A 25,132-nucleotide genomic window follows, 5' to 3' on the forward strand; every position below is an offset into this window, starting at 1 on the left:
CCACCATCAGTACATTATATCCACCAAAGTAAGGGTTATGCATGGAATACTACCAGTACTGCAGAGGCCAGCACACTCACTCCAAGTCTATTTAAGAGCCTTCTCTTGGGGCTGGGAAGGTGGCTCCGTGGTAGAGTGCTTGCCTTGCATGCATGAGGCCCTGGGTTCGATTCCTCAGCACCACATAAGCAAAAAGAAAAAAGCCGGAAATGGCGCTGTGGCTCAAGTGGTAGAGCACTAGCCTTGAGCTGAAGAGCTGAGGGACAGTGCCCAGGCTCAGAGTTCAGGCCCCACGACCGGACCCCCCCCCCCCATGAAAGAGCCTTCTCTTAACATCAGTGTGAAAAAGATTAGGAGCACAAACTATATCACGTTGGGAAAACTTAAACGTAAATACCTTTTATAGATGGTTTGGGTGGAAGAAGGAGAGAGGAAGAGAGCAGGGGAGAGGGAGAGGGAAAGGAAAAAGGAGGGAAAGAAAATTTTAGTGTATTTTAAACTACATTTCAGGCTGAGTGTGAGGACTCATGCCTGCAATCCCCGGTACATCAGATCCATACAGTCCCATTCAGGTAAAATTAGCAGGAGACCCTATGTGAAAAGTAAACTAAATAAATGGGCTTGGGTTGTGGCTCAAGTAGTAGAGCACTTGCCTAGCAAGTGCAAGGCTACAAGTTCAATTCTTTGTGCTGCCTTCTCCCCTCAAAATAAAGTTTATTTAGCTATTTAGTGGGATATCCCTGCTACTTATCCATTCTCTTCTAAGTGCACCACTCCCATATAACCCCTGAGAAGGCTGCAAGCGTACCCTTTGATCCCGGGACACATGGTTGACAAACCACTGACATTGCCTACCAAACAATGCCTCTCAAGTTTCTTGGCTTATTTGTTTCATTCCAGTTATTTGCCTCTACCAATTTACCCAAATCCAGGCGGATATTTTTTTTGAGTGATCATGCTAAAATAGAAACCAACAGGTATAGTTTGGCTCTTGAATGTTCTTCAAAGTGTTAAAAGCTTGTTTCTCAGAGTGATAGTCCACTGGGGAGGGTGTGGAAATTTCAGGGGTTGGTCCTTGTAGGAGGTCTTTAAGTATTTGGGGATGTATTCTTGAAGGGAATAATGGAACCCCCACCTCTTTTTACTTTTCCTCTTACTTTTTCTAGGTCATAAGATCACACCTACCAAACTCTAGTGACCTGAATATATTATGAGTTTTTATTAATAAATACTCACAGCATTAGGTTTATACTATACTATCTATATTTAGTGTTCATTGGCCTGTGGTTATTTCTAATTCTATTGATATTCTAGAATAACACTCATTTTTATTCCTAGAATAAAAGCAAATTAAAGAAAAAAAAGCACCTCATTTTCTGTTGACCATATATTTATGGAGAAATTTGGCCCACAGTCTATATATGAAAATGATGTAAATTTCTTTTCTGACCTATTTTAGGACACTGTGTCTTGTATATACATTTATCTGATTTGGGGAGGGAAGGGGAATTTAAAAAATGGTGAGACAAAGGACAAAGGGTGAACCAATGCAACAGTGATACTCATAAGACACTCACCATGTTGGAAATGAACTTTACAACTTGGGGAGGGGAGGGGAAGGAAAGTGGGAGAAAAATGAGAGAGGGGATAGCAATGTTCAACAAGAAATGTACTCATTACCTTGCTTATGTAACTGTAACCTCTCTGTACAACAAGAAAATAATTCAAAAATTGTGACACCTTTTTCTTGTCACAGGTCCTTTTCTAAAATGCAACATGGTTTTAACAATCCTACACAGTGGCATCCAGAAAAGCCATGAGATAGCATGTGCTATTCATCAAGATAGTCCTTTACTTCTATAAGTGTGTTGTGCCCAGCTCTGTGAACAGAGAAGCAAATTTAGAATCAACATTAAAAAGTAGAACTTTTAAAGAATTTCTGTACTTCTAAAGTTTTCTTGAACTCGGGGCCTCTCACTTGTTAGGAAGGCATTTTACCACTCCAGCCACATATCCAGTTCTTGTCTCTAATGGTTATTTTTCAGGTAGGGTCTCAAACCCTGATCATTTTACCTTACATATATCTGGGATGGCTGAGGAGGTCGAGTGAGGGGAGGGGGGTGTTCTCACTAACTAGCCCCAATCATGACTGATCTTTCCAACTTCTACCTCCATAGTAACCAGAATTACAGGCATGATACATGGGGCCATACTAATTGATATTAAAAACCACTAAATAATATCATCTTTATTTATTTTGCTGACAATGGGATTTGAAGTTGGGGCCTCATGCTTCCTTGGTTTGTTGTTTGGCTAGCCGTCTGCCACTTGAGCCACACTTCTAGACTGTCCTTTTGCTAATTTGGAGATAAAGTCTCATGGACTTTTCTGCTAGGCTATTCTCCAACCACAAGCCTCAAGATCTCAGTAGCTAGGATTACCAGCCTCAGTCACTGGTACCTGGCTACTATTTATTTTTAAACACTAGCTTAAAAGTATTACCTAGAAACAAACTTCACATAGTTGAAAGTATAGCTTTTGAGTATAATTGCCTTTGTTTAAATTCTGATTTGAACCTTTATGAAGTTGTAAGATCTTGAACAAACTTTTTTTAAAATAAAGAGCATAAATCATTTAATCAATATAGATGTAAACCATTAGCACTATTGTTAAAATTTAATGTTGTAAGGTATTATTAACATATTGTGATTAGAAGTCATCAACATTTTTTTAAAAGGGTATAGATCAAAATTTTGGTTACACAGCATCAAAATGATTTTTCTGAATATTTATGTCTCCCTCTACTGTTCAGGATCTATTTCTGTTATTTCAAGATGAAATTCATGTGTAGGAAACACAGAAGTTGATAATAAAGTCTTCATTTTGCAAACCCACCAAGCTTATTCCTGTAAAACTTCTGGAATTTTTTAGCCTAATATTCTCACTCTTGGATGTTCATACAACCGGCTTCTTGTCTTAAAGATCTCAGTGTACTTCTTCCTTAGTGAGGCCTTCTTAACCTGTGTCGACTCTCTTCATGCTTTGGCATTACTCATCTACTAAATAATATGTGACATTACTGAAGATATAAAAATGTTCTTTGAATCCCAAATGATCTCTTAATTCTGTTTTAGACAGGAAGCTGCCCGGATACTGTCTGTAGTTCACTGCCTTATTGCATACAGAATGTTGAACTGAAGCTGAATAGTTTAACCATGACATTTTGATGCCAAAGACATTCCAAGCCATTTAGTTATATTTATTCATCTTGGTATTCATCTTGCCCTTTGTTCAAGAAATACACTTCAAATCTTGTTTCCAGTCATAATAAATGTTACTATGAGAAACAAACATAGTAAAAAGGACCATGTGAAAGACACATAGAAAACGTGTTCAAGTCAAAATGATGTATTCAATCTTTTTTAAGTGTTTTTTTTTTTAATGCTAGGGTTTGAACCTAGAGCTGGCACTGACTCGGGAGGTGGTCTACCACTTAATTACACACCTCTGCCATATCTTAAACCTGAATATTTTAATATCTGTACAGAAAACCTTCAAATTAAACTTGTCATATAATAGGTAGTCAAAAATATCAAAACTAACAGCTGCACTTCTAATAAGACAAAATTAAATGGAAAAAAACAAAGTCTTGATAAAAATTATATTGTGATGAATATAATTTCATCAAAATAAAAATTAAAAGGGAGAACTCTAGTAATTTTTACCCAGTATAGAGAACAGACCAAATGAGTAAATCAAAGACTGAATTGCAAGCCATTTGGAAGAAAAAAAAATTATCAATGAGAATTTATCAACATGAGTGAAAAATACTTTATTATCTCCAGCATTCTGATTGAAACAATTATATTTATAACATGATGTCATTTTAGGGGCCTTCATTTCTTGGCACCATCACCTTGTGGTGACCCAGTATGGTAAGTAATTACAGATATTTCTAGGGCAGGGCCATACACAGAGCAGTGAGCACTATCCAACATGGTCCTGACTCTCCACTCAGAATCTTCACAGTGGTCAGTGTGTGATGGGTCTTGACTTCTGAGAGTGTGAAGGGCAGGCTTCTTGGGTACAGTAAGGATTGGTGGTTTAGCTGTTCTGGTGAACTTAGTGTTAGCTACTTTGTTCTCATTTGTGAAAAAGGGTAATAAATTTAAAATGCGATAAATGACTTCACATGCAACCAAGTCTATTTGCTTCAAAAATACAATGAAAAGGTATAACCATCATATTTAAGTTTGATTTTGTTGTCTGATACTTTGTAAAATTAACAGCATAGAAAATATGTGCGTTACTTAAAAATTAAAGCATTTAATAATGACATTGAGTATATTCCAGGAGAGGAAAGAAGTTGACATCTTTGTGAATCCTTACTCTGAAAGACAATAAGATATCCTTGTTAAGTTTTTCAAAATAATAAGAATTTCTTTCAAATTACTGAGATTGAAAAAATTACAGTCCTGCATTTTGAATGAGATTTTCCTGCATTTTGGATGAGATTTTTTTTTTTTTTTTGCTAGGCTTGAACTCAGGTCCTGGGCACTGTCCCTGAGTTTCTTTTGCTCAAGGCTAGCACCCTAACACTTGAGCAACAGCACCACTCCTGTTCTCTTCTTTTTATGTGGTGCTGAGGAATTGAACCCAGGGCTTCAAGAACCGTAGGCAAGCACTCTACCACTAAACCACTTCCCCAGCCTAATGTAACTTTTTAAAGCACTTTATCCATAGACCAATACAACAAAAATATCTAGTAATCTAGGGCTCTCTAGAGTAAATGTAAGCAGCTCTCATTTTGTATATCCATAATAACTCAGAGGTGATCTCTTGGCATTTTCAATTTTTACCATTTCATTTAAACTTCATAGTATTCTCTCTTTCTGCTTGTCAGTATTAGGATTTGAATTCAGGGCCTGATGCTTTAGCATGCTTTAGCCACACTCCCATCTCTGTTTTGCTTTAGTTGCTTTTCAGAGAGGTTAAGTTCTTTGTCCTAGGCACAGCTATTACCAGAGTCTAGATCACCAAATGCCTGGAATAACATTCCTTTTTCTCTAACAATATCCCATTACAGTTACATTTTCATACTTCTTATTAGTCATTAACATGGTGTTATGTGTTAAAGGAAGCTAAACACAAAGCTTTTTTATAATAAAATAACTGTTAGTATGATTTGGATAACTTAACATAGCAAATATTTTTGTAGTAATGTATTCACTGAGATGGACAATATTAGAGATATAAACTTAAACAAAATAATTGCAGTAAAAACAGGAGGTGCCTGCTTTGTTTGTATCTTAAAGATGATATAAAGAAGAGACAAAAGGATTAAAAAGTACAGCCCAGCGCTGGTAGCTCACACATGTAATCCTAGCTACTCGGGGGGCTGAGATCTGAGGATCGCAGTTCAAAGCCAGCCCAGGCAGGAAAGTCCATGAGACTCTTATCTCCAATAAACCACCAGAAAAGTGGAAGTGGTGCTATGGCTCAAGTGGTAGAGCGCTAGCCTTGAGCTAAAGAGCTCATTAAAAAAAAAAAAAAGTAAAGAAAAGAAAAAAGAAAAAGAATTGTTTAAGTTTACACAGTAACTTGGCTGCAGCCTTTTACTGGGTCTTGAATCTGGGTTTCTGTAGTCTGCTTTCTTCTGCACCTCTTTTGCATGGATTTCCAAGAAGGATAACGTTTTTCCTTACGGGCATGTCTAAGTTTCGACTTTTCAATATTCAATTTTAATGAAAACATGAAAATGCCCTTTTTAAAAAAGTATTAAGTTATACAAAAATCAATGGTATTGGGCAGAATTCTAGTAGAAAATGTAATAGTTAATCTGCATACCCTGAAAATGTAATATTTACACTACTGTCCAAAATGGAGGTGTTTTTTTTTAAAAGTATCCTTATCTCGGATCTCTTTTGCGATGGTACAGCATTCACTGAAAGCTCTAGTACAGTGTGGCCCTATGGTAATCCGGGTGGCACGCTGGGCACAGGTTTCATCCTCATTCCGACGAGCGCCATCGTAACAGCATTTCTTTAGCACTGCATGTCTGTATTTATCAGCTGAAATAGTGACAAACCAGTTACCCTTGATCAGGCGTAACATCTCAGGCTGAGAAAGAATCTGAAGGCATTCTTGGTTTCCATGGCCAAGTGAGCTCTTAGCCACAATAGCCATAAGCTGACCTGCCTTTCCTTGCAACTACTCCAGCATGACCGAGGACTCCAGTTCACACTATGTGGTTTGAAAGGTCTCCTGAAACTAGCATTTAGCGGTTAATACCCTTTTCCTTCAACTAAGATAAATCCTAATCTTTCAAACTAGCACTTTGGGATCAGAACTTTTTGAGTAAAAATAGATTAAATAAACTGGCTCAGACTGCTATCCTAGCCACTCAGGAGGCTGGGATTTGAGGTTCATGATTGGAAGCCAGCAGGGGCAGAAAAATCCTTGAGACTCTCATCTCTAGTTAAACACCAAAAAAAAAAAAAAAAAGCTGGGAAGTAAAGCAATGGCTTAAGTGGTCGAGCACTGGCCTTGAGCACAAAAAGTTAGGGACAGGGCCCAGACCCTGAGTTCAAGCTCGAGCACACGTGCACATGCACTTACACACACACTCTCTCTCTCTCTCTCTCTCTCTCTCTCTCTCTCTCTCTCACACACACACACACACACACACACACACACACACACACACACACACACACACACACACACACATTTAAATATACAAGAAACCTTCCGATAATTGAAGATAGCGCTGTAGGAATTTCCTTCTGGAAGCTAAATATCCTATTTTCAAAACGCTTTATATGGCATACTGCACAGACCCTGTAAGTGCTCAGCTTAATCAGTGCCCCCTTTTTCAGATCATTACAACATAGAATGAAGGTTAACTTACAGTAACTCATACAACTGGAAATTCCTACATTTCTGTAAGCATGGTTATTGACTGAACTTAGGCCACACACCCCTAGGTTTGATGTTCTTTCTACTATAAAATGTGAATTATCTGTAAATTAGAAATTTCCATTAGATTTATATTTTAGATCATAGTTTTAAATACTATATATTTTTAAATGTATGAAATAGTATAAATGTAAACATAATATAAATGTATGAAATATATAAATAGGTTTTTATACCCCAAAGTTAATCAAATCATACATTTAGAATGGAAGAATATGATGTTAATTGTACATGATGTTTGTAGAGAGGATATATTTGGGACAAATAAAATTACTATGTCATATTTTAGAGACAGAAGTAATGAAGGTTCAGTTTTCTCAGATTAGGCTAAATGAATAAAACAGATTTTTTTGATTAATTTTTGTCACTTAGAGGAGCTAGACCTCTACTCTGGGGCTTGAATTCAGGGTCTGGGCACTGTCCCTGAGCTTCTTTTGCTCAAGGCTAGCACTCTACCACTTGAGCCACAGCGCCACTTCCAGCTTTTTCTGTTTATGTAGTACTGAGAATCGAACCCAGGGTTTCATACATGCTAGGCAAGCATCTACCACTAAGCCACATTCCCAGCCCCATCTTCTGGAGGTTTTTAGTGACGTACTCCTAATGTTTTTAAGATTATATGATGGTTTTATGTTACCTTGCTGTTTTATGCTCTGTTGCAGATCTCTTCTTGTCCTGAGAATTTGTTTAGAAGAGTCATCTATTAAAAAAGAAAAAAGTGAAAAAGACTAAGGGAAAAGGAAAGGAATATAAAGTCTAAAAATAAAAACATTCTATGAAACTAAGTATTTTAAAAGTTCATAAATCATTCATTCAACCCTTCAGTATTAATTAGGCTTCCAATTAGCTATTATATATTACATCTCTTAAGAAGACTTCTCCCCTCATAGTGCAGCTGAGTTTGGTTTGTTTATCTAGGTTTAGTTTGGTAACTTTAAATGTTTTCGGTTTATTGGTTACAACAAATTAATGATTTAAAATGAGCAGTTTTGCTGGATCACCTATTTTTCTTATTTGCTCTTTGAGCTATATTATGTCAAATGTAATTATAAATGCCGCAGAATGAGATCTAACTATGAAGAATTTTATAACCACAGAAAAGGTGATTAAGATAAGATCTCTAGGAAGTGGAGGTGTGGCCCAAGTGGTAGAATGCCAGCCTGTAGTGAAAAAGCTAAGTGAGAATGTAAGTTCCTAAGTTCAGGCCCCAATATCAGCATAATATAGATAAGGAAATAAGAAAATAAATAAATGTGATTTCTGTTCATGAAGGGTTCATAGTGCCAGACAAGACATATAACTACATGTAAGGATGTGTGATGTCCCACTTTTATTGTTACTTAGAAATGATGTAGTTCATACAATTTCTTTCCTATTGCTGAGAAATAGCCCATTGGGAGAAGAGGGAGAAGGAAACATATCTTTAAGATGTTGTTAACTGATCAGAAGAGCTTGAGTGAATCATTTATTTGTCTTTCTGGTTCTACTCAACTCATCTTGATTGTTTCTCCTAAAACCAGAATTCTAGAAAGGATCTGAGCAAGTCAAGCATATCAGGAGACTAGAACTCTTAAACAAAATGAAAAGAACACTGTTCGTTTCTAGCTCTCTGCTCTGCTCTCTCTCTGTTCTATTGTAGCTCTCTCTCTGTTCATTTCTAGCTCTCTGCTCTCTCTCCATTCTTTCTGCTCTCTCTGCTCTCTTGCTGCTCTTTTCTAGCTCTCTCTGCTTTCTCTCTGCTCTAGCTCTTTCCTCTCTCTTTCCTCTCTTTCCCAGCTCTCTCTCATTTCCAGGCCTTTCCCAGCCACGTGGAGTGCCAACCTTGCCTGGTCCCAGCTTGTCTACTGAATAAACCTATCCCTTACCTGAAAAAAAAAAATGAAAAGAACATGAGACCAGAAAAAAAGGGCCCAGTTCCTCAATATTAATAACTAGAACTAGAATACAGGCAAAATAGAAAATGAAAGCATCTCCTCACCCCTGCCCCAGCCAGTATTTCCAACCATACCAGTAGGGATTGATTGACGATAGGTACATGAACTGACATGAATTACTACAAAAGCTCAAACTCTTCATAAATAAACTTGCAATTGTCTGAAATTACCAGTTCCTTTCATTTCAAATTGTGTGGTTCTAATGGCTGGAAAATCCGCTTTATATTGATCTGGAATTTTCTGTATACCGTATCTGTAGAAACAAAGTATTTTACATTACAGGTGTTTTAAAAATGTTTTTAATTCAGCAAGAGGTAATGCAGCATTCATGTTTAAAAGATGTTAAAATACAATTAGATATACATATAGTGCTGATAACAACTTTTATTTGGGAGAGATTGTAAAGCAATAAACAGAAGTAATTGAGCAGGATCATAGTTTAGTCATTCCTTTTCATATAATGAGTTCTTTTTCCAGGTACTTTATCTTAGCTTTGAAGAACTAGCTGGGCACCAGTGGCTCACACCTGTAATCTACTCAGGAAGCTGAGATCTGAGGATTGCAATTCAAAGCCAGCCTGAGCAGGAAAGTCCATGAGACTCTTATCTCCAATAAACCACTAGAAAACTGGAAGTGGTGCTGTGGCTCAAGCAATAGAGTGCTCACCTTGAGCTGAAGAGCACAGGGACAGTGCCCAAGCCCAGAGTTCAAGCCCCAGGACTGACCAAAAAAAATGAAGAACTGGTGATAACTTGAAATTTTACTTATTCTGGAGCTTAATTATGCTAATATAATAGAATAAAAATCCGTAATAATGTCCTTAGAAACATGTTCTGACATGATAACATTCACAACTTATAGAATTAAATTCTAGTTGTAGACAATGTCTAGTTTGCTTAAAGAGGAAAATAATCTGTCCAACAACCTCTGTTCCAAAATATTTCCTAAGCAATCACTGAAGTATTAAGGAAAAAGGTAAATAAAGCAAAAGAGCCATGGATTTCATTTGAACTGGTAGTTATTCCAGTTCAAACTCTCATTTTTTCATCTGCTAGCAGATTTGACTTAGGCAAGTTACATCATGTCATTTGTGAAATGTGAAAAGTACTACTGACCTTGCAAGTTAGACACATATTCAATAATGTCAATATTATGCTTATTATAACTATTACCATCATCATTAGTTTAACAAATATTTCTCTCTGATGTAGAAATGCTAAGATACAATGACCACCACAGTCTAGGACCCTGCACTCAGTGTGTTTACAATCTATTCTGGTGAAGGAAAGCAAATAAGTACAAATAGAGACCATATCTGCTGGCTCTATGAGGACATGAAGCACATTCTAAGCAGAAGGAATATAGGTACAGAGGGACTGAGATGGTAGGGCACTGGTCATGAGAGTTCCATAGAATAGGATGAAGTTGCTATCAACATAAAAGGTTCAATGCTATACTATAAGACATGAAGTTTTTCCGAGAGAACACACAACTTTAAACCACCTCCCATTCCAACCCATACTCTCAGAACACTATCAGTATAGTACAGATGCCAGGCTGAAGAAAAAATGATCATAAAAGTATTGTGTTTATGTTGTTGCTATTTATAGGTGCTCCTTGTCTTATATATCCTGCTTTTCATTCCTTGAAAGCAAGGATTACGGATTCCTCCATTCTGTGTTGTATCTCTTACTCTGTTATCATTTATATATATACAAGGAATATGTTCACTAAATATTACATCAAGTCCTGTTAACCCTTGTTCTATTTTTTCTCTTTTTAAATTGGCATCAGTTAATTGTACAAAGGAATTGTATTGTGGTATTTACATAAATGCATATAATGTTCATTAAATTCATCTCCTAAATACATACAATGTACTTACATTTTTTCACCTTCCATTACCTTCTCCTTTGCACTTCACAAACCAGCTGCTTACCCTGAAATAGTCTCACTTTTATAATAATGTCATATTAGTATTTCTAGGTCTATATTCCAATATGGACGACAACATGACAATTCCATTCTCCTTTATCGTGAATAACATTCCATTAAGCAAGTTCTTATATCCTTGAATATAAGTAATTGAATAAAATCTATAAATACCCTTGCGGAGTAGATCACTATTGCTCCTGTTATGAGGACACTGCTAATTAATTTGCCCAAGGTCACAGACCTTTTAAGTTATAGAACTAAGACTGTCTTGAAGAGCCTGTATCCAGAATTGACACTTTCAGCAGCTATCCTAAACCATACTTATTAAGAACCTTGCACCCAGAAAAATTTAGGAATCAAAGCCTTTTTTAATATCAGGATTCTTTGAAGTGTTGCTTATGGAGTGGTTTGTAGAGTTGTCATGGTGGTAGTGGTGACACATAGTGTTTAAAATAGTGTTTAGAACTCTTTGGAATATGGCTCTGTGTCCACATATAAATGAACTTTAGCAGGAGAGTCTATCCAGATATGAAGAATTCATATAGTCATGTAATTTTATTTTATTTTTTGGTCTGTTGTGGGGTCTGAACTCTGGGCCTGGACACTGTCCCTCAGCTCTTCAGCTCAAGCCTAGCACTCTACCACTTGAGCCACAGTACCACTTCTGGCTTTTTCTGCTTATGTGGTGTTGAGGAATCGAACCCAGGGCCTCACGCATGCGAGGCAAGCGCTCTACCACTGAGCCACCTTCCCATTCCTGTCCTGTTATTTTAATAGTTGCAGAGGAGCAGGCGCCTGAGCTTGCTGAGAGGCAAGAATGTTCCTTTGAACTTTACCTAATATGTTTTTCCTGATATTTTCATGGCTTCCTTCTTCATTCATTGTAGCTCTGTTTGACTGTTACTTCCCTAAGAGAACCTTTTCTGTCCCCATTTTACTGGTACCCATGATTTCTTTATGTCTTTACTCTCCTTAATTTTTAATTCACTATACTAAAGACTATCCATCCTTGTGTATTCATTCGTTCATTGGTTCAATATTTCATTATTTTTTTCTTCCATACCATACAAATGCTAATTCTAGGAATATCTTTTCTATCCTTGCTACATCCTTAATGCCTACCATGTAGTAATATTATATATATATATATATATCATATATACAGTGTATATATATGATACATGTATCTATATGATTTCTTAGATCAAATCAATCAAACAGAGAAAAAGTAACATAATTTTGTGTGGTGTGTGTGTGTGTGTGTGTGTGTGTGTGTGTGTGTGTGTGTGCACGTGCATGAACCAGTTCTGGGGCTTGAACTCGTAGCCTGGGCACTGTCCCTAAACTCTTGCACTCAAGGCTAGTGCTCTGCCACTTTCAGCCTTTTTGGTGCTTAATTTGAGACAAGAGTTTACCAGAGTTTTATTATTGTTATTATTATTTTGGGTCTGGTCGTGGGGCCTGAACTCTGGGCCTTGGTGCTGTCCCTCAGCTCTTCAGCTCAAGGCTAGTGCTCTATCACTTGAGCCACAGCGCCACTTCCGGCTTTTTTCTTTTTGCTTCTGTGATGCTGAGCAATCAAACCCAGGGCCTCATGCATGCAAGGCAAGCCTTCTACCTCTGAGCCACCTTCCCAGCCCCAGTTTACCAGAGTTTTCTGCTGTGATCCTCAGATCTCAGCCTCCTGAGTAGCTAGGATTACAGGTGTGAGCCACCGGCACCTGTCTGAGAAAGTGTCATGATTTAAATGGCCAACACTCTCACTCTAGCATAGAAATTGAAGAGAAGCTTTTTATTAGGGTTCAACATAATATAATAGAAAGAATTGAGAATATTCCTAGACAAGAATCATGGGACTTGAGATTCTAGTCCTGGTTTTGCCCCTAATATAAAGCTAATTCGAGTTTCTGAGGTTCATCTGCATGTCTTTCAAGGGGAATACAAAAATTGCCTAAGGTTATAGAGGGATTATAGCTAGGTAAAACAATTTCAGACTGCAGATAGAGAGTGCTACAATCTTATAAACATCCTAAGTGTTCATTTACTTCATGTTTACAGTATATGCTATGGCAAAATGAAAACAACTGAAGTGGAAAACAGGGGAACTTAAAAAAGTCTGGCTTCTGACTTTGTCTAGCAGTGTGACTTTAGGCCAATTACATTTCCTATCTGGGAAATTTTATGTCAAATATAAAATGAAGTGTTTCCAATTAGATAATCTCTAGTAGTACAACCCCCCCTCATTTCTAGATAGGAGACCACTATTTCCAAGGCATAGTTTAAAATACAAGTGATTTCAATAACATTAAAAATAATGAATCATAAATGTAGAGGTAATTACAATAGATTTGAAATTCAAAATATTAGAATTGACTCAAGTGTTCAAGCTTAATAGCCTAGAGTCCATAAAAAAACACCAAGAAAATTAAGATCAGACATAAAAGAACAATAAAGGCCAATGAAGTTTATTTCTGAGTTTACTTTGGGTTAATTTGAAGAGGAACTTGAATAAAAATGTACATAATTGTTAGTAAGAAATAATCTCTAAAAGCTGTCCTGCTGTTAGCAAATCATCAAATCAGACTGCTTGCATGACTTTCTTATTCAAAGATTAGACTGTCCATTTGGGATGCACAGATGGAGAAAAATATTTTCAAATTTATGCAGTCTGTTTAATTTACTATTTCACTCATCACAACTAACACACATTGTAAAACAAAGATAGCTCACTTCATTTACATTTGTTCCTGTCCCCCACTTTACTCCAGGAAAATTAAAAAGCAAAGTAGTCCCAAAATATACATGGCTGAAGGGCTTATACAAGCATACATAAAACTTTCCTGAAGCTACTTTCTTTTTAAATTAGTTCTTTTTAAATTAGTTCTTCAAGTAGGAAAACTAAAATTGGAAGATAAACACCCTTTTAAACAGCCAGAAATAAGTACCGAATGTATTAGATAGAAATTAACGCCCAAGGGATTTATGTGAGTAGGTATGTTTTATTAGGAGCCATTTGGTATAACAGAAAAAACTCAGAACATTCCTGGACAAGAATTGGACTCTAGCCTTGACTCTGTCACTGATGTAAAGCCAGTAAATTCTCCTTCCCTCTGAGCTTCAGCTGCTTGTCTTTCAAAGGGAAGTAAATAAAAATTATCTCATGTACCTTGAGGGTATGGGTAGGGTTGGGAATGATGAGGTAAGCCATAGAAGGGGTGACACTGAGCAAGATGCATTATACTTAATAAACTGATTTGTTGAATTGAAAAATATAATTTTTAAAACATGTAAAAAATTACCTAGAGTAATGGAAAGACTGTGGCCATGAGACACAATTTCAAATTAGATACAGAAATCTATTATAGACACAAGATCACTATACGATATAGTTCACAATGCAGGGAATTTGTGAACGTCTTGGTACATATTTTTAATTTATGTATATTTATAAGTTATGACAAATGGAAAAATTGAAGTGGTGAACAGGAGCTCTGAATAAAATCATACTTCTGTCCCTTTCTGTCAATGTGATCCTTGGCCAGTCACTTTCCCTATTTGCACATAACCTCATGTATAAATGAGTGGGTTCAATTCAATAATCTCAAGTTAGTTTTCAGTGCAAACATCATAGTTATAGACATGAAATAATTTTCTGTGTGATATAGCTTCCAATTCTCTATCATACAAAATGCACTGGATTTCCTTCTTTCTTTTTTTAAATTTCTTTCTTTCTTTCCTTCTTTCTTTCTTTCCTTCCTTCTTTCCTTCCTTCCTTCTTTCCTTCCTTCCTTCCTTCCTTCCTTCCTTCCTTCCTTCCTTCCTTCCTTCCTTCTTTCCTTTCTTTCTTTCTTCCTTCCTTCCTTCTTTCCTTCCTTCCTTTCTTTCTTTCTTTCTTTCTTTCTTTCTTTCTTTCTTTCTTTCTTTCTTTCTTTCTTTCTTTCTTTCTTTCTTTCTTTCTTTCTTTCTTTCTTTCTTTCTTTCTTTCTTTCTTTCTTTCTTTCTGTCATGGGACCTGAACTCTGGGCCTGGGCGCTGTCCTTCAGCCCTTCAACTCAAGGCTAGCACTCTGCCACTTGAACCACAGCGCCACTTCCAGCTTTTTCTCTGCTTATATGGTGCTGAGATACCACCTGAGATACTACCTCACCCCAGTTAGAATGGCTATAATCAAGAACTAACAACAGATGCTGGAGGGGATGTGGACAGAAAGGAACCCTACTGCATTGTTGCTAGGAGTGTAAAGTTGTTCAACCACTTTGGAAAGTAGTATGGAGGTTCCTCAAAAGACTCCACATAGAGCTCTCCTATGACCCAGCAATCCCAATTTTGGGCACTTACCCAAAGGATCACAAACAAGACCGTACTAAAGCTACCAGCACAACTATGTTTATTGCAGCATTATTTACCATAGCTAAGATATGGAACCAACCCAGATGCTCCTCAATAGATGAATGGATCAAGAAAATGTGGTATGTATACACAATGGAATTCTATGCCTCCATCAGAAAGAATGACATTGCCCCATTTGTTAGGAAATGGAAAAAATTATATTAAGTGAAGTAAGCCAGGTCCAAAGAAACATAGGTCCCATGGTTTCCCTTATTTGCAGTAACTAGTATATGTCTGAGACAAGCAGAAATGGTCAGATAAGTTGATGTTAGGCGAAATGAACCCCAAGATATGTATTCAAATGTTTTTTCTTTCTTACGATTGTTTCTAACATATTTATAAGATGATTTCTTTGTTGCTTTGTATGTCCCTCTCCCACAGTATAACCCCTGTTTTCACTGTATTTGATGTTGGTATAATTTGTGGAGGGGAAGGGAAAAAACAAATCATTTAAATAGGGATACAGATTGACCCACTGCAACAATGAAATGTAGAAGACGTTATGTCGAAAAATGAACTTTACAACTTTGGGGGGGGGGGTGTCGTGGGGTGGGGGAGATGAGAAGGGTTGGGAAGGGGAAACAAAGGAGGAGGCAACAATTCTTGATAAGAAATGTACTCATTACCTTGCCCATGTAATTATAACCCTTCTGCACGGTATTTTCACAATTAAAAAATAAAAGTAAAGGAAGAGGCTACAATTCTTGATAAGAAATGTACTCATTATCTTGCCCATATAATTGTAACCCCTCTGTACAGTATTTTCACAATAAAAAAGAACTGTGTTAATAATATGGCACAAAAAATGGAATAACATAAAATAAAAATAAAAATAAAAACAACAACAAATTTTTAAATCACAGTATTAGACCTGATCTCAATTAAGTCTGGTTTAACTGTGTAGAGTCCACACACACACACACACAAACCCAGCAACAACAAAAACTACAAAGGAAACAAATCACCAAATACAAGTCAGTAATAAAGTATTTGTTATCTTGAGTTTTCTTTTTGCCTTCCTTTTCTGGAGAGAAATCTGAATAATCACATAATTTTTTTATAAATAGCAATCCTATAAGGGCTGTCATGTTATTAGATAGTCATCTAATTAAAAAGCTTCTATGACTTCATTTTTCAGAAATTAACTATCCATTTGGCAATTTCAAGTGGAGAAAACTATTTACAAATTCACACAAGCTGTTGAATTTACTATTTCACTCATGACCATTGTAAAATGAGGATAGTTTGGCTCACTTACATTTGTTCTTGTCCTCTACTTTTCTCCAGGAAGATTAAAAAACAAAGTATTCCCAAAGGACTCATGGCTGAAGGGCTCATAAAACTATGGATATAAGCTTCATGAACTACTTTCCTTTTAAATAAATTGAGCTTGAAATTTTTGAATAAATTTGTTCTCTGGTTAATTATTAATGTCATATAAAAGAATTTCTAAGTAAGAAAATTAAAATGAGGAATTAATACCTCTTTTCATGTCCAGGAATAAATAAGGAGGTAATTTTATAAGAATTTATACTTAAGGTACTTATTTCTATTAAGATAAATAAAAGGACTGTACAATCAGAATTTGGCTCCATGAACAGGGGCTCAATCCCCAAAACCAGGAAGTTACATTGCCTTCAGCTTTTCTTCTCTAGAAGAAAACATGGTTTTTGCTCTGAGGTTAGATTAACTTTGAACATGGTTGTGCTGTTCAGTTTTTCATTGCTGTGACAAATTATCTGAGGAGCAAAGATTTATTTAGGCTCTTTTTCAGTGGCTCCGTTGTTTCTAGAGCTGTGATTAGTAAGGCAGAATGTAACAGTGGAAAGCATTGGAAGAGCAAAGTAGCCCATCACATGGCAAACAGCAAGCTGAGAGAGACAGGCAAGCAGAGGCTAATGTCAATGTATGCTTACATGAAAGCCCCAGCACAAGGGACCTACTTCCTCCAGCCAAGACCACCCAATTATGACTCCATCATTGGCATAAACAACTAAAAAAAAAAAGAAAGTCCTTGTGATCCAATCACCTCCATATAGCTAATCAGTTAGTAACTAAGCCTTAGTAATATAAAAGTATCATGGGAAATTTCAGATTCAAACCAATGCCTCTGATAGATCTCTCTTCTTTATAATACCGATAAAGGCCCACCTGGATTTTGTTTCAAACTGACATGTTTTTAGAATTTATCTCCATTAGTTTAGGTTTTCTAGGTGGTCTTTTATTAAAAAGATCTAAGTAGTTATGTCCTTGGTATTGTAAATGGTCTAAGGATAACCTAGATCTATAAAAAGAGATTAAGAGAATAGTTCATTAGACTGCCCACTATAAAGAAGGAACTGGACATTAGTTGGAGAAAAGATTGGGACTGGCAAGGACAATGTCATGCTTAAGGAGGCTGCCATTATCACCTTCATAATCAAACCGATATTTAGTAGAGAATCCTATCCTCCAATATCTACATTCATTTGTATGCCACTCACACATTGAAAACTTTGCATTCATTCACACATAGAATAGCTTTCTTTTGATGAATTCATACCTTTCAATGAAGGTTTTAATAATTTTAATATGAGCTTAAGATGAACAAAACTTCCTATAAAACTGACTCTTGAAACTAACAAATAATATTTTACAATGGTTTATTTTTATGATGTTTTCTATTCATTAGGAAAAATTAAGGGAAGGGGGATCAGGAGGGGAAAAAGTGAGAGAAAATGAGGGAGAGAGTAACACTGTTCAAAAAGAAATGTACTCATTACCTGACTTACGTATATCACCCCGTGATTATGTATATCACCCTTACAATAAAACTTAAATTAAAAAAATTCTTTAACCCTTTTTCTTTGCTGATCCTGGGGTTTGAACTGGGCATCTTTCCTGAGCCTCTTTGTGCTTTGAGTAGTTCATGGACTTCCCGACCTCACTTTGAACTGCAGTCTTCAAATCTCAATTTCCTGAGTAACTAGGATTACAGGTATGAACCACTGGCACCTGGCTTTAACCCTTTTTTTTAAAAATTATTAATCATGTGCTTTTGTATATAATGTGTTCACTATTTAAAATAAATGACTTAAGCATATATTCTATAAACAGGTATTTATAATCACATTGGCATCCCATGCTTTGAATTAGTATGGCCCTAATTACTAATTTAATTACTAATTTTGCTTTGATCCCAAAGCAAAATTTTATACATAAGTTTAACTAATGTTGTCTGTTACATGTGTCACTAAAATGGAAAAAAATCTGCCACTTTGACCACTTAGTCCATTTGTTTTAACAGGAAATCTGAACAATGATTAAGCTGGGTTGTGAAAGATGGATAAAGTTAAAACAAACAAAGTGCTCTTTCCATCATTTTCGGGAAACTTAGAGAAAGAACACTCCAGTCAACATAGCTAGTGTTTGTATTTTAAAGACAAAACTAGTACTTGTAAATCATTGGCATATTTCTCTAGTAGAAAATGTTTAAAGAATAACGTTGCTCAGTAGAATTGAAGTTCTATTTAGTCTATATATTCTTGGTTGTGTTTAGCCAAAATTGGTTCAATATATCTTCCAACAGGAAGGATAGACTTTCCAAAAGGATAGGTTGCTCTTTATATTTTTGAAATGTGAAGTTTGGGCAAGGCTTTGTTTTTTTATCTTTCTTTTTTTCTTTGTACAAATACTGCATTTCTAAGAAAGAAAAATCTCAGATCTGGTAGAAATTTTCATGGTCCTGTTAATACTAACTGGATTCTGCCCTCAAAAGTGGAGTCCAAATGACTCAACCTGGTTCAGAGAGTCCTTCTGGTCTGGGACCTGTTTAGTTCTGCAGCCTCAGCATTCTCATTCTTCACTGCAGCCAAGTAGCAGAATTACCTGACTATCCTGAAAGTTCCCACAATATGAAATTACACCCAGAGGGGTAAAAAAAAATTGTGTTATCCAACTGTCATTTTTAAAATAATTAGTTATTTCATATTTATTTAGTAAAAGTGAAAAGAGCAGAAACAAATTTTCAATTCACACAAACTATAGACCTCTTTTATGCATGATAAAAAGATTATATTGTGCATGATTTTCAAAACCAAACAACTTGTAGGGAGGCAATATTAATGGGTTATAAATCTAGAAAACAACTCAAAAACACTTTTGTGTATTGTCATTTTCAGTATTTCATAGTAGAATTTTCTATTGCTAACTTTAGGAACCTCCTACCTAGCTAGTGCAGGAGAAGTAAAGTGGCCCAAAAGCACCCCGTGTGTCATTTTCATGAACCTGAGTATGGAGGCCATTTCCTCAAACACCATTCAAAATTGAGGCCTGAGAGTCATGCAAGTTAGGTTCATAAGGGGTATATAAACACTGGATGATTCTGAGCATAAGAGAACATCTGTCCTTTGACCTGCCTCTTGGCTCAAGCTTCTAGTCTCAGGTCTTGACAATATTCTTATTCATCTTACACTATAGCTACTTTATGTTTTCATAAATAGGAGCAATATGGATTCCTGCTACCAGCACTGCAGAAGCCAGTGTACTCAAAGTCTTTTTAGTTGCTTCCCCCTCTTTTTTTTTTCCTTTGTGCAGGTAGAGGGATTTGAACTAAGGACCTCGTGCTCTTGTTTGTCTTATTTCGCTCAAGGCTGGCATTGAGCCACCTGAGCCATGCCTCCAGTTCTGAAGTGCTTTCCCCTTGCTGTCAGCATGAAAAGGAATCTTAGAGATAAGATAGTTAGGGAAATTTAGAATTTAGAATTAGAATTTAGAATTAAGTATATCTCCTTACTCAGTAGTTTTCAGTGTAGTTTATGTATTTCTATGAGCTTAAAAACATATTTTGTTTACAAACATCCACTGAAAGTAGTTTCATAGGCAAGTTTGTAGGGACCTAGAGTGGAGCTGCTGCAATAGCTCCAGCAGCAACATTGGGACAGACAGACCTGCTATTAACCCATTCTCCCCACTGGCACCTTAGGTAGCCTTTCAGGGGGTGGCAGGTCTTGGGGGGGGGTGCTGCAGAAGGGTGAGAGAAAGGAGAAATGACAGGAGCAAATATGATCAAAATATATTATACATATGTATGAAAAAAGCATAATGAAACCCCACTAAAACTGTTCAAAAGGAGAAGTAGTAATAATAAGGAAAGAGTAATAGAATTTGAATTTGATTATGCTGTATTACATGCATATACCTACATATCACAATGAAATCTTTTTGTTTCATTAATTTAGGCTAATAAGACTTTTCAAAATAGCTGGGTGAGGGTGGCTCACACTTATAATCCTAGCTATTCAGGAGGCTGAGATCTGAGGATTGTGGTTCAAAGCCAGCCCGGGGAGGAAAGTCTGTGAGACTCTTAATCTCCAATAAACCACCAGAAACCAGAAGTGGCACTGTGGCTCAAGTTGTAGAGTACTCACTTTGAGCTGAAGAGCTGAGGGACAGAGCCCAGGCCCAGAGTTCAAGCCCCATGACCAACAAAAAAAAAAAACAAAAAAAACATAAAACCCAGGCTGGGAAGGTATATACAGAAAACGCTGGAAGTGGTGTTGTGGCTCAAGTAGTAGAGTGCTAGCCTTGAGCAAAAGAAGCTCAGGGACAGTGCCCAGGCCCTGAGTTCAAGCCCCATGACTGGCCAAAAAGAAAAAAACATAAAACCCCACACTTTTCAAAATAAATAAATAGGCCAGGCACCAGTGGATCATGCCTGCAGTGCTAGTTACTCAGGAGGCTGAGATTTGAGGATCAAGGAGACTCTATTATCTCTAAGTAATCACCATAAAACACTGGACGTGTAGCTGTGGCTCAAGTGGCAGAGGATTAGTTATAAGCAAAAAAAGCTCAGGGACAGTGCTCAGGCCCTGAGTTTAAGACTGGATAAACAAACAAACAAACAAAATGAAAGAGGTTGAGTGTTGAGGTTCCAGAGATGGCAAAACTTATGTTTAAACTCCACTTCAGTGAACTATAATTATATTGCTAATAAGCCTTGAATGCAAGCTTCATGAAGTTGAAAATAAAATTTACAAAAGCTCAAAACATAAAAGCCAAGTTTATAATGGAAGATGAATTAGGAAGTTCCACTTTAACTTTATATTAAATTTGGAAAGATACTGCTTCCAAAATGTTCACAAAACTTTTTTCAAAATTTTATACCAATTTTTTTCCACAAAAGGTTCCTTAATTCATTTTATGCATGTAAAATGTGGATCAACTCAATGATGTGTGTTTTTTAACCCCTGAAAAATAGAAAAGACTTTAGATACTAATGTCTGCAGTTATCACAGAGTAGAAGAGGAAGAACTAAAGCAGTAAGTTTTGTTCAGAGAATCCAATCAATGAAGCATTATCTAATGCGGGAGGACATGTAGAAAAGAAGCTGTACATTCAAAGTATGATGGTGTTTGAGCTCCTAGTAGGGAGAAAGCTTCACAATTAGCATGGAGCCAATTGTGTAAGTCTCTAGGTATAGTATGCCTGATGGTAGTGATGGGTTTTAATATTACCTCTTCTCTTGTCTGTTTTTCCCTCCAGGTTATGGATTCCATGAGAACATGTAGTCTATATTTATGTGTGTACCATAGAACTTATCACAACACTAACAGATACTTGGATCCACAATAAAATTTTGCCTAATGAATGCATGATAAAGTGGACCAATGGAGATACAAAGTAGGCTGAGGGCTGATTTGTACAGCCTTGAATTCCATGCTAAGGAGTCTGGATTTTGGTCTGTATGTAAGGGGAAACTGAGATAGATAATTTGACCTTGTTTAGATCATGAAAACACTACCATCTCTTTAGGACTTATTTATGATCTTTGATCTACCAAATGGAGAGACATCTATGCAAAGTATTATTGGAATTGCTTTCCAAGGTAAATGCAAGCAATAATGAATAAAAAATCTTTTCATTCTTTTTTTTTTTTTTTGCCAGTTGTGGAGCTCAGGGCCTGGGCACTGTCCCTGAGCTTTTGTACTCAAGGCTAGTGCTCTACCACTTTGAGCCACAGCTCCATTTCTGGCGATAATAAATTGGAGATAAGAGTCTCACGAACTTGCCTGCCCAGACTGGCTTTGAACTTGAAATTCTCTGATCTCAGTGTCCTGAGTAGCTAGGATTACAGGTGTGAGTGACCAATGCCTAGCTAAGAATAGTCGAGTAAATTTCAAATAACACTTTAAAAAATGATACTAGAATAGTATTAGATTTTGATATTTGATTTGACCCATATTTTCAAAGCCTGACTAATAGAATTTTATGAGTAGCAAATGAACTTTCTGATGTAATAACTTTTGGGACATTGATGCACATCTTCACCCCTGGCCAGCAGCTAATATTTAAATCACTGTTTGAGTTCTGACCCAAATCAAATAGGATATTGCTGGAACCACGATAGGAAAATTACTAATCAATAATGCAATCAAAATAATAAACAGTAAACCAACTATGGATCAGCTGGTACATTAGATGAATCTGGCATAAATATAGACCAACAGTTTCAGACCAACAATGATAGAAATACTGTCATGATGAAATACCCTCATGATGTCTAATAAAAATCATTATAACTGTGTGTATTTTAATTTATGGCCAATTTTCTCAGTAACTGAAACCATAGAAAAAAGTATTTTCTCAGTAAATAAAACCATATGAAAAAAAAGTGCACAACAGTGATAAAGATTAGCCAAACAAACCATTAAGGTCTAATTTGATACTATTATCAGTACTTGTTTAAGTTCGGCCACAAATAGTTGACAGTTTTAAAGGTAAGTAAAAACGGAAACTTTTAGAGTTATTTCCCCCACTTTATCACAAATAGGAGGGGGGAAGCACAGATAAGGTTGTATGAATTTTTCTGAAACACAGCTCTATTGACAATTTGGTGATTTTTTTGTTTTTGGCTACCTTATAATGGTTAAGATGCTTTAAAGCAACAAAACTGGCTGTCACCACTAGATGTCAGTACAACCTTCTGAGTCATAAAAACAAAATGTCTTTGACACTGAAATATCTGTGGCAGGGGTGACAGGGTAAAGTGAGTCCTAGTTGAAGAACCACTAGCTTAAGATGTTCTCAGCTTAGAATTGAAAGGGCGAAGATGGAAAGTACCTGCCTATGTTCCTGTCAGATCAAAGAGACACAAGTGAGATGATTCAGAGAACGGGATAGCACATGCCCAAAGGGACATACAGCATTGTAAATTTAATCATTCAACCAAGAAAGGTGCTTGCGGCCTGGTAAACTCTAGAAAACAGTAGAGAGGGAAGAACAAAGGCGGGCTGAGCAGGACTTTCCAAACATTATTGGAGAACAGGAAGGATAAAGCCTTATTTTCAATGGCTATTGTCAGTCTTATTTTAATGAATGTGATCTGGGAATATATTGGTGTTTAGAAATAGTGAGAAATAAGGATAGAAGAGTAGTAAGATGAGTGTAAGGATTGGAAATAAGGACGGCTACATTAGAGAAGACTATGCGAACCATAAGAACAAACTACACAGCAAGCAATTGAGAATCACTTAAGAATTTTAAAAGGAGCATATGATCAAAGTATTAGAAAAATAATTAACTTGGCAGTTTCATTCAGTATGGGTAAAATCAAGTATAATGCCAAGAGACAAATTAGTAGGGTATAATAATTTTTATATAATTTTGAATATCACTGGATAACATTTAAATATTATTTAAATTATTATCAATGATCATTATTAATAGTAATTAGTTTAATTATAATTATTAATCATTAGTGGATGTTAATTAGATATTATCACTTAAATGTTATTGAATAATATTAAGTAACATGCAATAATTCCATATGAGGTAAGAGGTTAGAAAGAGGAGATAACCACGAGAAAAATATCAATCTGATTAGAACAATTAAGTCACTAATAATTTTTCTCAGTTATGAATTCTTTTTTTTTTTGTCGGTTGTGGGGCTTGAACTCTGGGCCTGAGCACTGTCCCTCAGCTCTTCAGCTCAAGGCTAGCGCTCTACCACTTGAGCCACAGTGCCACTTCCGGTTTTCTGGTGGTTTATTGGCGATAGGAGTTTCACAGACTTTCCTGCCTGGGCTGGCTTTGAACCTTGATCCTCAGATCTCAGCCTCCTGAGTAGCTAGGATTACAGGCGTGAGCCACTGGCATCCGGCTATGAATTCTTAAATTAGTTATATTTGAAAGCTTATCTGCTTTATTGTTCTAGGGAAAGGTTGTGAGGGAGAACAGAAATAGTATACTTTCTAGAGGTTCAAGATCATTCATTCATTGTCTAACCTCCAGAATCTGGCTAGGGCTCAACCATATTCTGGATATGGTAAAGCAAAGTTGAGCCTTAAAGAACCTGTGGGCTAATGCAATGGATGACTTCAAGTTTACAAGGGAGATGGTGAGGGCTGAGTCTTGGAATTCTTAAGGATGATTTTTTTTTTCTCCTGGAGAGGTTGATAAGAAGTAGAATATTGTAGTGGCTGCTGTTTCTCCCGAGGCAGGGAGAAAAGCAGTTTACATAACAACTTGCAAGATGATCATTCTCTCGGTTCCCTTTCCCCACAATCAGCTTAAATCATTTTCCCCTCTGATGGTTACCTTTGTGACTTCCACATTGATAAAAGAGGCTACAAAAGGAGTACCTCCATTGCTCAGCTCTAGTCACACATATTACCCACCATACCTTCCTTTATTCTATATATGCGCATGTGTGTCTGAGAGAGAGAGAGAGAGAGAGAGAGAGAGAGAGAGAGAGAGAGAGAGAGAGAGAGAGAGAGAGAGAGAGAGAGAGAATGTGTGTCCTGAGGTTTGTCAGGCCACAGTGCTATCCTTGAGCTGGTTTTGCTCAAGACTAACATGCTACTACTTTGAGCCACAGCTCTACTTCCAGTTTTTGAGTGGTTAATTGGAAATTAAGG

At 36.6% G+C, this 25,132-nt stretch overlaps 1 protein-coding gene across 3 annotated transcripts; it reads right to left on the bottom strand.

The window, feature by feature from the left end:
* Window positions 1-3,817: 3,817 nt before the first annotated feature.
* Window positions 3,818-16,618, bottom strand: LOC138820836 (complement C5a anaphylatoxin-like). 3 transcript variants are annotated; one of them, XM_070012746.1, is made up of 5 exons: window positions 16,495-16,618; window positions 9,083-9,165; window positions 7,616-7,678; window positions 5,848-6,071; window positions 3,818-4,390 (listed from the first exon to the last, which is right to left on the bottom strand). In XM_070012746.1, exons 1-4 carry the CDS (start codon window positions 16,572-16,574, stop codon window positions 5,869-5,871), a joined length of 429 nt encoding a protein of 142 aa, XP_069868847.1. In that variant the 5' UTR covers window positions 16,575-16,618; the 3' UTR covers window positions 3,818-4,390; window positions 5,848-5,868. The 3 variants fall into 3 exon arrangements, 2 of the variants coding, with proteins under 2 accessions (XP_069868847.1, XP_069868839.1); XM_070012738.1 differs by having other exon boundaries at window positions 5,868-6,071; window positions 16,495-16,617; XR_011370001.1 differs by lacking the exon at window positions 5,848-6,071 and having other exon boundaries at window positions 16,495-16,614.
* Window positions 16,619-25,132: the final 8,514 nt, after the last annotated feature.

Source organism: Dipodomys merriami, unplaced genomic scaffold (assembly GCF_024711535.1).
Source record: "Dipodomys merriami isolate MVZ:Mamm:240054 unplaced genomic scaffold, mDipMer1.0.p SCAF_11, whole genome shotgun sequence".
Classification (NCBI taxonomy): domain Eukaryota; kingdom Metazoa; phylum Chordata; class Mammalia; order Rodentia; family Heteromyidae; genus Dipodomys; species Dipodomys merriami.